Source organism: Kogia breviceps, chromosome 6 (assembly GCF_026419965.1).
Source record: "Kogia breviceps isolate mKogBre1 chromosome 6, mKogBre1 haplotype 1, whole genome shotgun sequence".
NCBI lineage: Eukaryota > Metazoa > Chordata > Mammalia > Artiodactyla > Physeteridae > Kogia > Kogia breviceps.
Genome location: NC_081315.1, coordinates 105,079,400 through 105,093,363, shown reverse-complemented (window position 1 = coordinate 105,093,363; position 13,964 = coordinate 105,079,400). Strand labels below are relative to the sequence as shown.

General features: G+C 48.5%; 1 protein-coding gene across 2 annotated transcripts in view; it reads right to left on the bottom strand.

Moving 5' to 3' along the window:
- Positions 1 to 13,198, bottom strand: part of PROM1 (prominin 1) — a 108,025-nt gene extending 94,827 nt beyond the window's left edge. Inside the window, exons 1-2 of one of the 2 annotated variants that reach the window (XM_067036962.1) lie at positions 13,012 to 13,198; positions 5,938 to 6,381 (exon numbers count right to left, since the gene is read on the bottom strand). In XM_067036962.1, the coding sequence (XP_066893063.1) occupies positions 5,938 to 6,160 (223 nt within the window). In that variant the 5' untranslated portion in view covers positions 6,161 to 6,381; positions 13,012 to 13,198. The other variant, XM_067036961.1, reaches the window with a different exon arrangement.
- Positions 13,199 to 13,964: the final 766 nt, after the last annotated feature.

Below are 13,964 nucleotides of genomic sequence, written 5' to 3'. Positions count from 1 at the left end.
AAGGAGGAGGAATGAAGAGGCCATGGGGCAGAGAGGGGCCAAGATGGGAGCCAGGTCGAGTCTCTGCTGGCTTGATCCCCTCCCCAAACCCCTTGAGTGTCATGAAGTAACCCGGAGTCCTCATGATAAACCCCTTTTTAAAAAATTTTTTTTATTGAAGTATTGTTGATTTACAGTGTTGTGTTAGTTTCTGGTGTACAGCAAAGTGATTCAGTTATACATAGACACACACATACATATATATATAAAAGAATATATACATATATTCTTTTTCATATTCTTTTCTATTATGGTTTAGTACAAGATATTGAATATAGTTCCCTGTGCTATACTGTAGGACCTTGTTGATAAACCCTTTTTCCGACTGCCTTTGCTAATAGGCTTCTGTTACCTGCAACAGAAGGACTCTCAGTTAATATCACATCCAGGTGGCGTCTCAAAGTCTGAGGAAACCAAGCTTAACTCTTCCCTCTCCCCCAGTTCTACCACTTCCCCAGCTCCGCCCCCAGACTCCCAGGAACAAATCAGATTAGCAGAAAATGCTGTTACAAATAGGTCAACCATCCTAAAATCTAATTTAAAAACAGAGTGGAAAATGATTTTAGAACATTTCTATAAAAATAAAAGCAGGGCTTCCCTGGTGGCACAGTGGTTAAGAATCCACCTGCCAATGCAGTGGACACGGGTTCGAGCCCTGGTCCAGGAAGATCACACATGCCGCGGAGCAACTAAGCCCGTGCACCACAACTACTGAGCCTGCGCTCTAGAGCCCGCGAGCCACAACTACTGAGCCTGTAAGCCACAACTACTGAAGCCTGAGTGCCTAGAGCCCGGGCTCTGCAACAAGAGAAGCCACCGTAGTGAGAAGCCCGCGCACCGCAAAGAAGAGTAGCCCCCGCTCACCGCACACAGCAACAAAGACTCAATGCAGCCAAAAATAAAAATAAATAAAATAAATAAATTTATTTAAAAAATGAAAGCTGAAGAGACCTTTTTTTCACTTGTTCCATTAAAAAGGCTCGGACCTGGGTCATGATTTATGCCAAATTCATCACATACACCCAAAATTGGAAAAGGCACTGCTCACCATTCACACCAGATAATCTTCTGCAATGCACACTTTCAATGTGCAAAAATTACTGTTTTTCACGGTAACTCACGATCATTTTAAAAGCAGTATGATAAAATAAAAAGGAAATCAATTACCCACAAAGTAAGCTGTAGAATATAGGAAAAATAGTCCTGGAGACAGGGGGTTCTCAATCTGCCAGTGGCTAGTTGTGTGCTTTGAACATGTAATCTTGTCCTGACTTAGTTTTCCAATCTGTAAAGGGGGATGTAATAAATAGAAATAAGACCACCATCTACCTCCATCATCTACCTCTCAAAGTCGCTGGGAGATTCAAATGAGCCAACACTTTGCACAGTGTGCCTTACAGCAGATGCTGGGGAGAGGAGGAGAGAACAGAGAAAAAACAAGAGCCCACGAGATGCAGATATTTTTGTGGGAGTAAAGACTACTCAGTAAACTAGCACTGCATCCAAATCCTGGCTTCTAGAGCCAGTTTTGCTGCTGTGGGGCTTGCTGGGGAGACATAACCCACTTAACTTCAAAAGCAACACAATCGCTTCTTACAAGGCAACTCCATGCAGTGTTCCTGAGGGAACAGCAGCAAGGACATTGTAAAGACCCCTCCTGGAGGCACCTTTTCTTTCCTATATCCCTCGAGACACCAATTTTGGCATCAGATTTGGTCAATTCTTCCTTTCGAGTAATAATACTAAGAGCACCCACATTTATCGAGGGTTTTTCTCTGTGCCTTTCAGGCATGGTTTTAAACATCAGCTTTACATGCATCATCTTATTTAAGCCTCACAGATAAAAGCTATAGAGTGGGTTATGATTAGAGTCACATTACATCTATGAGAGCAGAGGCTCTGAAAATTAAGGTGGCCAAGATCACCTTGCAGGTAATAGGCAAGAGCTAGGACTTAAACCAAGTCTTTTGGACACAAAATGGACCCTGCCTCTGTTTCCCCCATTATTTTTGCCTCATCCCACATTAGTTCATTATTACCACCCTCTGGACCACTGCAGGAACCTCACCCTCCCTGTGACCTATCCTATCAGCTGCTGTCAGACTCTTTTCCCAAAACCCAAGTCCACTACCACACTGGCTCACAGCACCCAGTAAGGTGCACCACTGAAGGCAGTGCTTTCAATAATGCTTGTCAAGTGAATGAAACCTGTGCTCATGTTGCCTTAGCTTCCTTCCCGCTACAGAACTCTCTGGCTTGCCAGTCAGGGTCCTCCAGCTCTGGCTCCCCAACCCTGGCAGACTTACTCCATGAATACACACTTCACGGGTCCACCGTGAACCACGGTCTCCTCCACTCCATGGACATGCCATTTCCTCTGCCTAGAATGCTCTTTCCCCAGCTCCCCCCATGGCCCCCCACCCCTGCCACATACACACACACATCCTGCCCTCAACACCCTTTCTAGGTTAATGAATGGACAGACGATTCCCCCCTAATGTAAGCCATCACTGTCCTCTTAGTGAGCCAAGCCCAGGACATCACATCTCCCTTGCAGCTTCAGATCAGGGCAGGATTTATGGAATACCCACCGGGTACTAGAGCACACTCTGCCAAGCTGTATAGTTACCTGTCTGCCTGGTCTAATCTAAGCTAATCTTTCCTTCTATCCAGGAATAGGCCTTTGTCTCAAGCCCCAGCTAAACAAAACCTTTCCATCTTGTATTTACCAGGATGGGCTTCTCTTTAGAGAGTTCCAAATGTAAAACTGCGTATTCCATTTCGGTTGGAAACAGGATGTAAATGTGGAAAACTCCCCCAAAGATAGCATGAAAAGAAGGAGCCCAGGTTCCAGGGCCATCCCTTCTTCTGCTTCTGCACTGGGACTGTGCACTCAAAGCTCCTCTCTCACATGAAAGAACAGACCTGTGGGATATTATCTTCTGTGAAGATGTTACTCCACAGAGGACTCAGCCTGAAGTCAACTGCTTTGGTTGATGTATTTAGTTAAGCTAAAACATATAAATCCATCTCTCTCTCTCTCTCTCTCTCTCTCTCTCTCTCTCTCTCTCTCGCATCTTCAATTATCAAGACATCTGCCTCTGTTTTGGTGCTCATGAAATGCTGTGGCCCCAAAGTTTACAGCAGCACTATTTACAAAAGCCAAGACCTGGAAGCAACCTAAATGTCCACCGACAGATGAATGGATAAAGAAGATGCGGTATATATATACAATGGAATATTACTCAGCCATAAAAAAGGATGAAACAATGCCACTTGCAGCAACATGGATGGACCTAGAGATTATACTAAGTGACGTAAGCCAGACAGAGAATGACAAATATCATATGATATCACTTATACGTGGGCTCTAAAAAAAAAAAAAAAAAAAAAGGTACAAATGAACTTATTTACAAAACAGAAATAGACCCACAGACATAGAAAACAAACTTATGGTTACCTAAGGGGAAAGGGGAGGGGAGGGATAAATTAGGAGGATGGGATTAACAGATGCACACTACTATATATAAAATAGATAACCAGCAAGGACCTACTGTAGAGCACAGAGAACTATACTCAATATTTTGTAATAACCTATAAGGGAAAAGAATATATACATGTATAACTGAATCACTGTGATGTACACCTGAAACCAACAGGACATTGTAAATCAACTATACTTCAGTTTAAAAAAAAAAAGTCACGTGCCAAGGGGGAAAAAAAAACCCCGAAAAACCATGATTGTCTCATAGTGTCCTTTATGTTGCAAAGCACCTCATGAGCACTTTGAGGCTATTATGAAACCTAGTAACTGGGTGAAAGAATATGAATAATGGGATGGTGGAAGAAAGCCAACACACCAAGACATCACCTGCTAAATTCAGTATTATATTCTCTAAGCAACCTGACAATTTTTTCTGAAAGAGGTAGTGCTGGTCTGTTTCTGGGAATTTCTTTCTCCGAAGTAGTAAATATTGACAAAGGTCAAGGGACAAGCAAGGCTAACACCCTCAGATTACATTAGGATTTAAATTCTAGACTAATCATGATGTTGGGAGGTGAAAACCCTAGAATGCATTGGAAGCAGGATGTCTTTTAACCTGATCATTTGAATGAAGACCTTTAAAGATACTGTTTTCCCTTGTGAAACAAGTGTGAGGAAGCCTTCATATGAAATCTAGAGGGAGAAAAATAAAATGACATATGGAAAGAGATTACAGGATTAATTACATGATCTGCCTTCGAATGACACAGGAGACTTCACAATCTTTTTAAAGAAGTCACTGTAAATTCGTATTAAACAACTGAATTCTATGCTTTTTACATAAAAAAACAAAGAAGCCAAGACTAAAAACACTAGGTGTTTATTTAGTCAATTATATTTACATCTAGTCCAAAAGTAAACAAAAAGATATTTATTGAGAATAGTGAATTTGTATTCAACATGAATAAATAAACTCAGTTTGTTTTCTACTTCTGTCCTTTGGATTTCCAAATTTAGTCTTTTAAGCAGCGACATAAACAGTAAGCAGTACTTGTTCAGGACTCCTCTGTGACAGTAGGGCTCAGGGTGATTTACTTCATTGAATAGAAATTTAAACTAACAAAAAATTGAAAACTACACTTCAGACTGTTTCAATTGCTTAATCTTAAACAAATAAATGTAAAAAATTCTATGTAAATATATATTAAGAAAATCTGTAAACTACCCATGAAACAGGTGCTGAAGTTCACTAAATACATTTTCTCTCTCTCTCTCTCTCTCTCTCTCTCTGTCTCTCTCTCACACACACACACACACACACGCACACACAAATAATCCGCTTATAAACAATGGCTGGCCAGCTAAGGAAGATGATAAAGATTACTACAAATTTTATAATATTTAGTAGTCAATGATAATATTCAAATCTTTGTAGTATAAAGAACAAGCTTAAGCTAGATCTAACATCGAATCAGTAAAAATTTAGACTGGGCTTCCCTGGTGGCGCAGTGGTTGAGAATCCGCCTGCCGATGCAGGAGACACGGGTTCGTGCCCTGGTCCGGGAAGATCCCACATGCCGCGGAGCAACTAAGCCCGTGAGCCATGGCCGCTGAGCCTGTGCATCCGGAGCCTGTGCTCCGCAAAGGGAGAGGCCACAACAGTGAGAGGCCCGCGTACCGCAAAAAAAAAAAAATTTAGACTGCCAAACCCTAATAGCAGACAATTCCCACAGACCATTTAAATTTTCATAATCCCGCTCCTGAAAACACATACCCCGAAGACTTCTGAGTACAGATGAGCCGCAGTGGTAAGGCCAGATAGTACTCACACAAAACAGCACTATGCCACGAAAGTTCCCTCCTGGCTTCACACTCAAACTCTTAGACCTGAAGCAAACAAGTTACCCAGGTAACAGGTATGGTCTGCCCTGGCCTTGCCCTAAGCAGTGTCAAAACTGCATTTTGCGGTGGGTGGAGGAGAGTTAAATTTGTAACTTTAAATGGCCATGAGACGTCATTATTAACTTCTCGTTTGATGAGAGAGAATTTGCATTTTTACCCTAACTTTTACCTTTGGTATGAACTTGAGAATAATTCAATACTCTAACCAAAAAACAAAACAAAACAAAACAAAAAAGGGGGGACGAAGGATAAAGAATTGGAAAAACAACATAGCAACACAGTTTGATTTTATTTTCTTATCATCACATTCCTGACAACCTATTTAACTTATTTTTCTTAACTTCTGGCTAAATACTTTCTGCTCCTGTGCAATTCAATCATTTTGACTCTCATACTTTAATATATGGAATATATTCTGCACTGATCGTGTTGTCATTAACAAACAGTATTGTGTGTGTGCCCGTGAGTATGTTTGGAGACATATTATATCTTGTCCCGCCATTGGCACTTACCTTCAGGGAAAGCATTCGGCTGCACCATGTGGAGAAAGATGTGCACAATTTGAAAGAAGATGCCAGCGGGTCCAGCTTCATAAGAATCTTTGGTCTCATAGTTTGTTGGAGGAAATTCATATTCCAAACCATCAGGAATGTATGTGGATGATGGCGGCGGCCCCTCTGACATGATGTCCCCATAAAGCCCCAGCAGCAGCAGGAAGCCAAGGAGAAGGGCCATAGCTAGCAAGATGCCCCAAACATGAGGTGGAACTGGGGGCCTCCCTCTTCAGAGGTTCTGGAAGCCTTGGGGAAGACAGGAGTGTGTTTCTGTGCAGAAGAGGCGTGGCGAGGACTGAGTCTGCAGAATCCTTGGTTTTCTGGCTGGGTTGGCATGCGGTGAAGGGTGGCAGAGAACCTTCTTGGCTGGGGGGGTACGGTCAGTCGATCAAAGCAGCATCCCTGGCAGGGAGAGAAGGGGCGGGGTCACTAATGCCTGCAGCCTGCCTGCCCTGGCGGCTCCCCTGGAGGAGAGGCTGCAAGGCTTTAGAGCAAGCCCTCAGCCTAATCCGCTGCGGAGAAAGCAAACACAGAGCCTGTTTCAGAGCACAGGGGCAGGAAAGCTGGAAGGTTCCATGCTAGGGGCCAGACCCAGAAATACCAGCTAGTGTAACGAGTCTGTGGTCTTGGAAACTGATATTCATTAAGCACTTACCACATTCCAGACATGTTCTACATGCTTTACAGGTAGGACCTCCGTTAAGGCATTATCCCATTTTACAGAAGAGAAAACCAACTCAGAATTTCTGACTCCTGACTCAGAAGTTCAGAATTTCAACCCGAGGCCATGGTTGGTTCATGGTGGGGTAGAATTCAAACCCAGTAGTTTGCTTTCAAAGCCCAAGTTTGCACTCTCCCAACTCCAAGACACTCTCACGACAGAGCCCTCCCTCTCAGTCAGAGAAGCAGAGGCCCCCAGCAATAGATGAGATGCTTATTTTTCCTCCAATTTTGGGTTATTCTCCCCATCTCTGGAGATGTGTCTTACTCCACCTTTTATTTTATTAATGTGCTCACTGATCTCATTTCAATCCACCTTCACTCACCCCCAGCCCAAACTAGACAAGCACGGCCTCAAGGGCAGGGAACAAATTCTTTAAGGCCAGGTGACACTGGTTTCTGTCTAACATGCTCATCAGGTAGCCCTGATGGAAATCCCTGTGCCAAGTCACCACCTGGATGACTTGGGGTCCAGGCGATGAAAAGTAGAGCAGAGGGAGACTCCCGCCCTCCCCGAGGGAAAGCGAGAAAGATCAGGAACCTAAAATCGGCTACCAGCCCAGTGTCTAGTGAGGGCAGCGTGGACCTGTCCTCCTCGAGTTTCTCTCCCCAGAACTGAACACAAGGCAGGCATACAGTTGGCTATCAGTAAGAGCTGCTGAATATAAAACCAAATAAGCAGGCTTCCCTGGTGGCAAAGTGGTTGAGAATCCGCCTGCCGATGCAGGGGACGCGGGTTCGTGCCCCGGTCTGGAAAGATCCCACATGTCACGGAGCGGCTGGGCCCGTGAGCCATGGCCGCTGAGCCTGCGCGTCCGGAGCCTGTGCTCCGCAACGCGAGAGGCCACAACAGTGAGAGGCCCGCGTACCGCAAAAAAAAAAAAAACCAAATAAGCCACAACAGCTGCTTTGCTTGTACCACTGCAACAGGCTAGATGAATCAAAAACAACTGGGATACTCTGCTTGCCCATTCTTTTCTGGGGTCAGGAACACCTTGATTTTCTTTTCTACATCAGATACACACTCAGGAACTTTCAAAATAAAGACAGGGTGCTCCTGAAACACACACTGCAAGATGGAGGAGAGGGACTACCAAGAAAGTGACACACTGCACAAAAGGCTAGAGGACCCGCTACCTGTATTCCACCAAGTTGAAGAAAGCTCCACCCCAAGAGGTAGGATTTAATGAGCTATTTGAATGAAGACGTTCATTCATATCGGGTCCTCTTAGATACTGCCTCATCTTCTAAGACTCATAACCACTCCCATTACTTCTGCACAGGCCTGCCAATGGAATGACCCTTGACTCTCCCATGATCAAATCATGGGCTGCTCAGATCCCCAGTGACACCTAGTACCAACCTCATGGAACCCCTAGCTTCCAGGTCCATCTCACCCACAGACACAGACACACCAGGACCCTGGTGACTGTTTCCAAAGGGCAATCCCTGCCAGGCATGGCTGCTGCCAACAACCTGTCCTCAGGCTCTGAAGTGCTCTAGCCTTTCACTGGTTCTACCAGGAATCAGCACCCTGCTCAGACTTCAAATCATTTCCAGAGAGAACAAAGAAGAAGAAGGAAACGAAACAAGTTGGCTTTTGCAAGACCCCTCTCTGAAGCCCGCAGAGCTGCACAGGGCCAGAGGAAGATGCGAAAGGAGAGGGGGCATGTGGTTATTCAGGTAGGATAGGACCGTGCTGCTTCAGGCAGGCAGGTGGGCACGCACACACACGTCACACACACCATGCATGCACTCGCAATGCCACACAACTCACAGAGACGAAACACACACCAGGAACGTACACTCCACACACTGACACACACCACATTCACATCTTATCTTGTTATCTGCTAAAGGACAGGCAGGAGCACAGCAGCTGGACGGATTAGAGGCTCAGCTGCTAAGAAAGGCTGACTTCCTGGTAATGCCACCAAGCCTCAGCTGGGGACAGAAAGAAACACAGCGGAGGGAAATGGCAGAAGGCCCCCGGGGAGAGGTATGAATAAACAGACTTCCAGACATCCTCAGTGAAGAAGCAGGGGAAAAGACATCCCAACGGAAATGCAAAGATGGGGTGTTCCACTGAGTTAGGGCAGCACCTGAGCAGCACGTGCCTCTTGCTCCAGAGGGTAGGTCCCTCTTAAAGTTTAGACCATTTTTAGGAACATCTCACTCCTTATGAAACACTAGACAATGGATAAAAGTCAAGGCAAAAAGGAAGGGGTTTTCTTTTGTTTTGTTTTGTTTTTGCTTTTTTTTGTTTTTTTTGTTTTGTTTTGTTTTGTTTTGTGGTATGCGGGCCTCTCACTGTTGGGGCCTCTCCCATTGCGGAGCACAGGCTCCGGACGCACAGGTTCAGCGGCCATGGCTCACGGGCCCAGCTGCTCCGCAGCATGTGGGATCTTCCCGGACCGGGGCACGAACTCGTGTCCCCTGCATGGGCAGGCGGACTCTCAACCACTGCGCCACCAGCGAAGTCCAGGAAGAGGTTTTCATCTCAGTTTGAATCGTTGTTCCCAAAAAGAAGGTCCGGGTACTTCCCTGGGAAAGCATACTAGGTAGCGAGAGCCACTGAGAGCAGCTCAGGGAACTGCCAGCAGAAAACCCAAGACGGCTCCCGACCCAACAGCCGCATCAGCGTAAAACGGAGTCTGTGTTTAAAATGAAATTATAGGACCTCATTTCTGGAGATGCGGCCCATTAATCTGCATTTTTAACATGCTCCCCTGGTGATAGATTCTTAGACAACTAAGGTTTGAGAGCGAGCACTGTTCCTGAGTTCCCTCCTGGCTAATCCATGCTGCTTTCCAAAGACACCTCCATCTTCCCAAACACAACTGCAGAACAAGAGACGTGAGGCAAAAGCACCCCAAACGCCCTTCTCGTATCACATTGAACTGATCTAGCCCAACAGCTTGGTGGGGTCGCTGACTTCCTCATCTTCTCCGTACCCTTGGAGTCTGGAGCACAGTAGGCACTCAATAAGGATGGCTGACATCAAATGGTGGCAGGTAGTGAGAAGATTGACACAAAATGGTCATGTTGACCTATTTCAGAATTGGTCAAGGACCTGTTTATGAGCAGTCTACAGCCCACGGGAGGGAGGTGTTGGATTGCTTGTAGCTGTTTCCTCCAACACAGGGAGCAGACTGTCTCCTCACTGGATTCATCCATGGCGGAACAACTGGTCTACTACTCTGGGGGGCCATACTTTCAGCTGCAATCCTCGACTTAGCAGGCTTTGGAAATTGCTCCCTTGGGGCCTCTCTCCTCAAACAGGCACTAGACTTATCAATAAGGTAGATTCACCATTTTCTAGTTTATGGGATGAAGATTCCAGGATTCCATCCAAATACACTGAGTTCAAACTGGGAAAGGGACCCAAGAACACGAATTTTAAGCAAATAACTCACATGATTCTGAGCCTGGGGTCCAGAGATCAGCACTTTCATGAACACTGGTTTAAAAGCAAATACGACGACCATCCAGCTTCATTTCTTCTCTACTTTTTCTTTTTGATGGAATTTTTGAAGGAATTTCTTTTAAAAGGATCTGTGTAGGTGTTATCTAGGGTTTTGGGGGGATGGGAAGCCGGATGGGAACTGCCCACCTTCTGAGCCCACCTTCGTGAGTCCGGGGGGGTGGCAGCCCTGCCTCTCATTGTGAGGTCCCCAACTGAGCCCAGGCTCAGCCAATCATATGCTTATTCCTGGGCTTGTGCATGAGACACACTGAGGCAGAGGCAGTTTCCACTTTATCCTAGCAATGATGGCAACATGCCAGCAGCCACAGCCAGAGTCTAATGGTGGCAGCCATGGCCATACACCCATCAGGGGTCCTGTTGCATGTCCTGAGTCCCACTCCTCCGGGCTCCTGAGCCTGGCTAGCCAGCCTTTCTGTCACTTCGCTAAGCCACCCAGTATCCAGTCCCTTTTTTGCTAAAATTACCCAGAATTGGCTTCTGTCATTTTTAACAATGCATCTTGACCTTGATCAAATCTCAGAGCGAACTCTTGATCCCTGCAAAATTGATTTCCTTCATATTTTAAATAGTCCCAAAGAAACAATATTTGGTTTAAAGTTTTATTATTTTCAACCTATCCTTTGATGCACTTTGCTTCACCTTACTAGATACACAGAAATAGTCCAGCGTGGAACTCATAAGGAAGTTCATTAAAAAATTATGCGATACATTAAGAAAACAAAACTAAACTAAAGGGCGCTGCTGCAGCAACCAGAGCCCTGGCTTTCGAGACTGGGAAGTCTCTAGCCCCACTGATGAGCTCTGTGACAGCAGTTGCTTACAATCTCCACGCTTTCCTTTCTGCTAGTCTGTAAAATGGTGTTTTAAATAGTGTGGGAGGGCTGGAAATGGAATAGGTACAACGCCTGGCACACACACAACTGGCCGTCGATTGAGGGTCTGGACTGCCCCTGCGAACGGCAATATTCTCAAGTCTACCGTGGCCGCCAGGCTCACCCTGACAGGCAGAACAGCTTCCAGAACATTGAAGGAGGAAACTCACAAATGAGTGAAAAAAGCCTACGTAGTAACTTCATACACATTGAATAATAGGAAGTTGCTGATATTCAAGTCTTTCGAAAACGGCAATTTCATACGGTCCAAGCAACCAAAGAACAGCAGCTGTTTGGGTCTCCAGTGGGTCTCTGTTGGGATGGGGGGAGGGGACGTTCAAGGACCTCAATCACACCTGCTTATATTGACAAAGATCAGTCGCCTCTCTCAGAAACCCGGGAAAACCTTCCTCCAGCCCGGGCAGGAGCAAGGTCAGCAGCCGCCGCGGGCTACAGGCGCAACCTGTTGCTATAGAAAGCTGGTGGCGCCGCTTCCCCAGCCTTCCCCTCCAACCCACCGCCAGGCCGCGGCCGCTCCCGCCCTCGCTCCCTCCGCGCCAGGAACCTCTCCCCGGCTGCGGGACAAAGGATGGGCGGCAAGGCGGGCGCGGGAAACCAGGAGACTCGAGGAATCCGCCGTCGCCTGGGGGAGAGGGTTGCCGGAGTAACTTGGCTGCCCCGAGAGAGTCGGCGCTGGTTCCCCGCCGAGGCGCGGGTTGGCGTGGACTGGGGTCGCCGTCCTAAGCCGCGTGCCCCAGGCCTCCCTGATCGCATCCCCCGCCGCTCTCGGCGAGGGCTTTCGAAGAAACTGACCGAGGGCCCCCGACTCTCCTGCACCGCGAAGCTCCTCCTCTGTCCACGCTTCCCTTTGTTGTCCTGGCCGGCGCCTTACCCAGCGGGGCGCGCCTCCATCACCCCGTTCTCCATCAGGCAATCGCCAAAGGTCCCCGCGCTGTGCACCCAAAGCGGACCGGGGGGATGCATCAAGCCAGGGGTGCGTGCGCTCCCAGATGAGCAAGGCGATAAGGCCTCACATGGCACCCCCAGAGGCCCCCTCCTGTGATGGTCGATTGCACCGCGTACTTCTTTTAGCAAACCAGAGGAAGGTGACCCCTTTCCATACCCAGCTGAGGAGGGTCAGTGTCCCGCACCCCTCGTTCCACTCCCCAGGACTCCCCTCACCGCCGAACAGTTCCCAAAGCCCCGGACCAACCTCGCCTCATCCGCCGCCCTCTCAGAGAACGAGCCGGTAGCCTCGGGGTCTGGGTCCCACTCGCGCTCCCACCAGCTCGCGCCGCGGAACGTGGCCACAGCCGCCAGCTCCCCTCCAGTGGGCGGAAAGAAGACCCACCACGCAGCCCGCAAAGTTTGCGTGCGTCTGCGCCCTGCCCGGAACTCTCGCAGGGTCCACCTCGCCGGCCCTGCAGCCCCTCTGGTTCCCCCGACGCTCCCGGGCTCGCACCACCTGCCGCGGCGCCGGGGAGGGGGGTGCCGACGGTTGGGAGGAGAAGGGAGCAGAGCAAGTGCCTCCATTCCCCGCCCCCAGCCTTCTGGAAAGAAGTGCACTCAGCCCCCGGGTCGGGGCCGCAGACACCTTCCGAGCTCCGGCGTGAGGACGCGGCTACTCACCGTGCGCCCGGTCCAAGCTACCGGTCAGCCTTCGCCGCCGCTGCCGCCCCCTTCTTTCCAACCAGCCCTGCTCGCCCGGCCCCCGCTCATGAATGATTTATGAGTCGGCTTCGGGGACCACCAGGATGGCTTCCGGAGAGGCCGCCCCGCTGCCCCGCGCGCCGGCCAGACCCCGGGACGGGGCGGGTCCGGAAAGGCGCCTGCCCTGGAGGCGCGCCGGCGAGGCCCAGGGTGCCCTTGGGGACCTGTAGCGGCCTCCCCAGCTCCCGGGCGGGACTTGCGGATGAGGCTGCCGCAATGCACTGCTTCCTGAAATGTACTCACCCGCGGCGGGAGAGCTGAGCGCGCAGCCAGGTGGCCGGTGGGGACTGGCTCGGTACTTTAGAGATAGCTAATCCTGGAGTTCGGCCCGCGCGCTCCCGGTTGGACCAGCTGAGCAGCTCCGCCACGATACCCCGGGGCACCCACTGGGACGTAGCTGCATCCATTTCCTGAGGCTAGAGCCCAGCTCAACAGAGCACGTCCCTCCCACAGGACCCACGCCTCCTTGAGGCAGGCTGAGCGGTTTACTCGGAACGCCGCTCCTCTTCTAAAAACTTCACATCCCTCTGGTTCCACCTCAGACCTGCCTCGGTTGACTCTCCCTCTGCCGCTTTAGACGCTTCTATTGCCAGTTTCCAAGACTTTAAAAAAAAATTACTCAAATAAAACAAAACCCCAATCATTTGGTTCCTTAGCGTGTACCAATCGTAATGCTAGTGGCTGGAGCTATAAAATCGGCAAAAAGCAGCCCTTGCTCCCATGTTCGCACACAGGCATCCGCTATAGCTCCAAGCACACGGAGCTTTCATTACTCGTTTCATATTGGTCTCTTGGCTGTGCGTTGCCTGCCATCCCCTCAAGGCTGAGGGGTGGGGACCTTCTGCCAGAAGCAACCACTCTCCTCCTCTTAACTGTGCTCACCTCACTCCTCACTCACTACTTCCTATCTTGAGTGGAGAGTACTCTCTGGTAGGAAAAATAAGACTAATGGAAGAAAAGCACCTTCCGGACGGTGTCTAGCACACAGTAGGTGTTTAATGTTTGTGATATGGATGGATTGATGGATGCATGGAAGGATGGACAGACCGACGATTGAATGATGGACAGGAAGGTTAACTCAACGGCTCTTTCACTTACCCCAGAATCTAGCACAAAACAGTTGCTCGAAAGAGCATTATTTTTGTTTGATTTAAAGTTTAAACCGATCTTGAATGTGCATATTTCCTGGATAAATG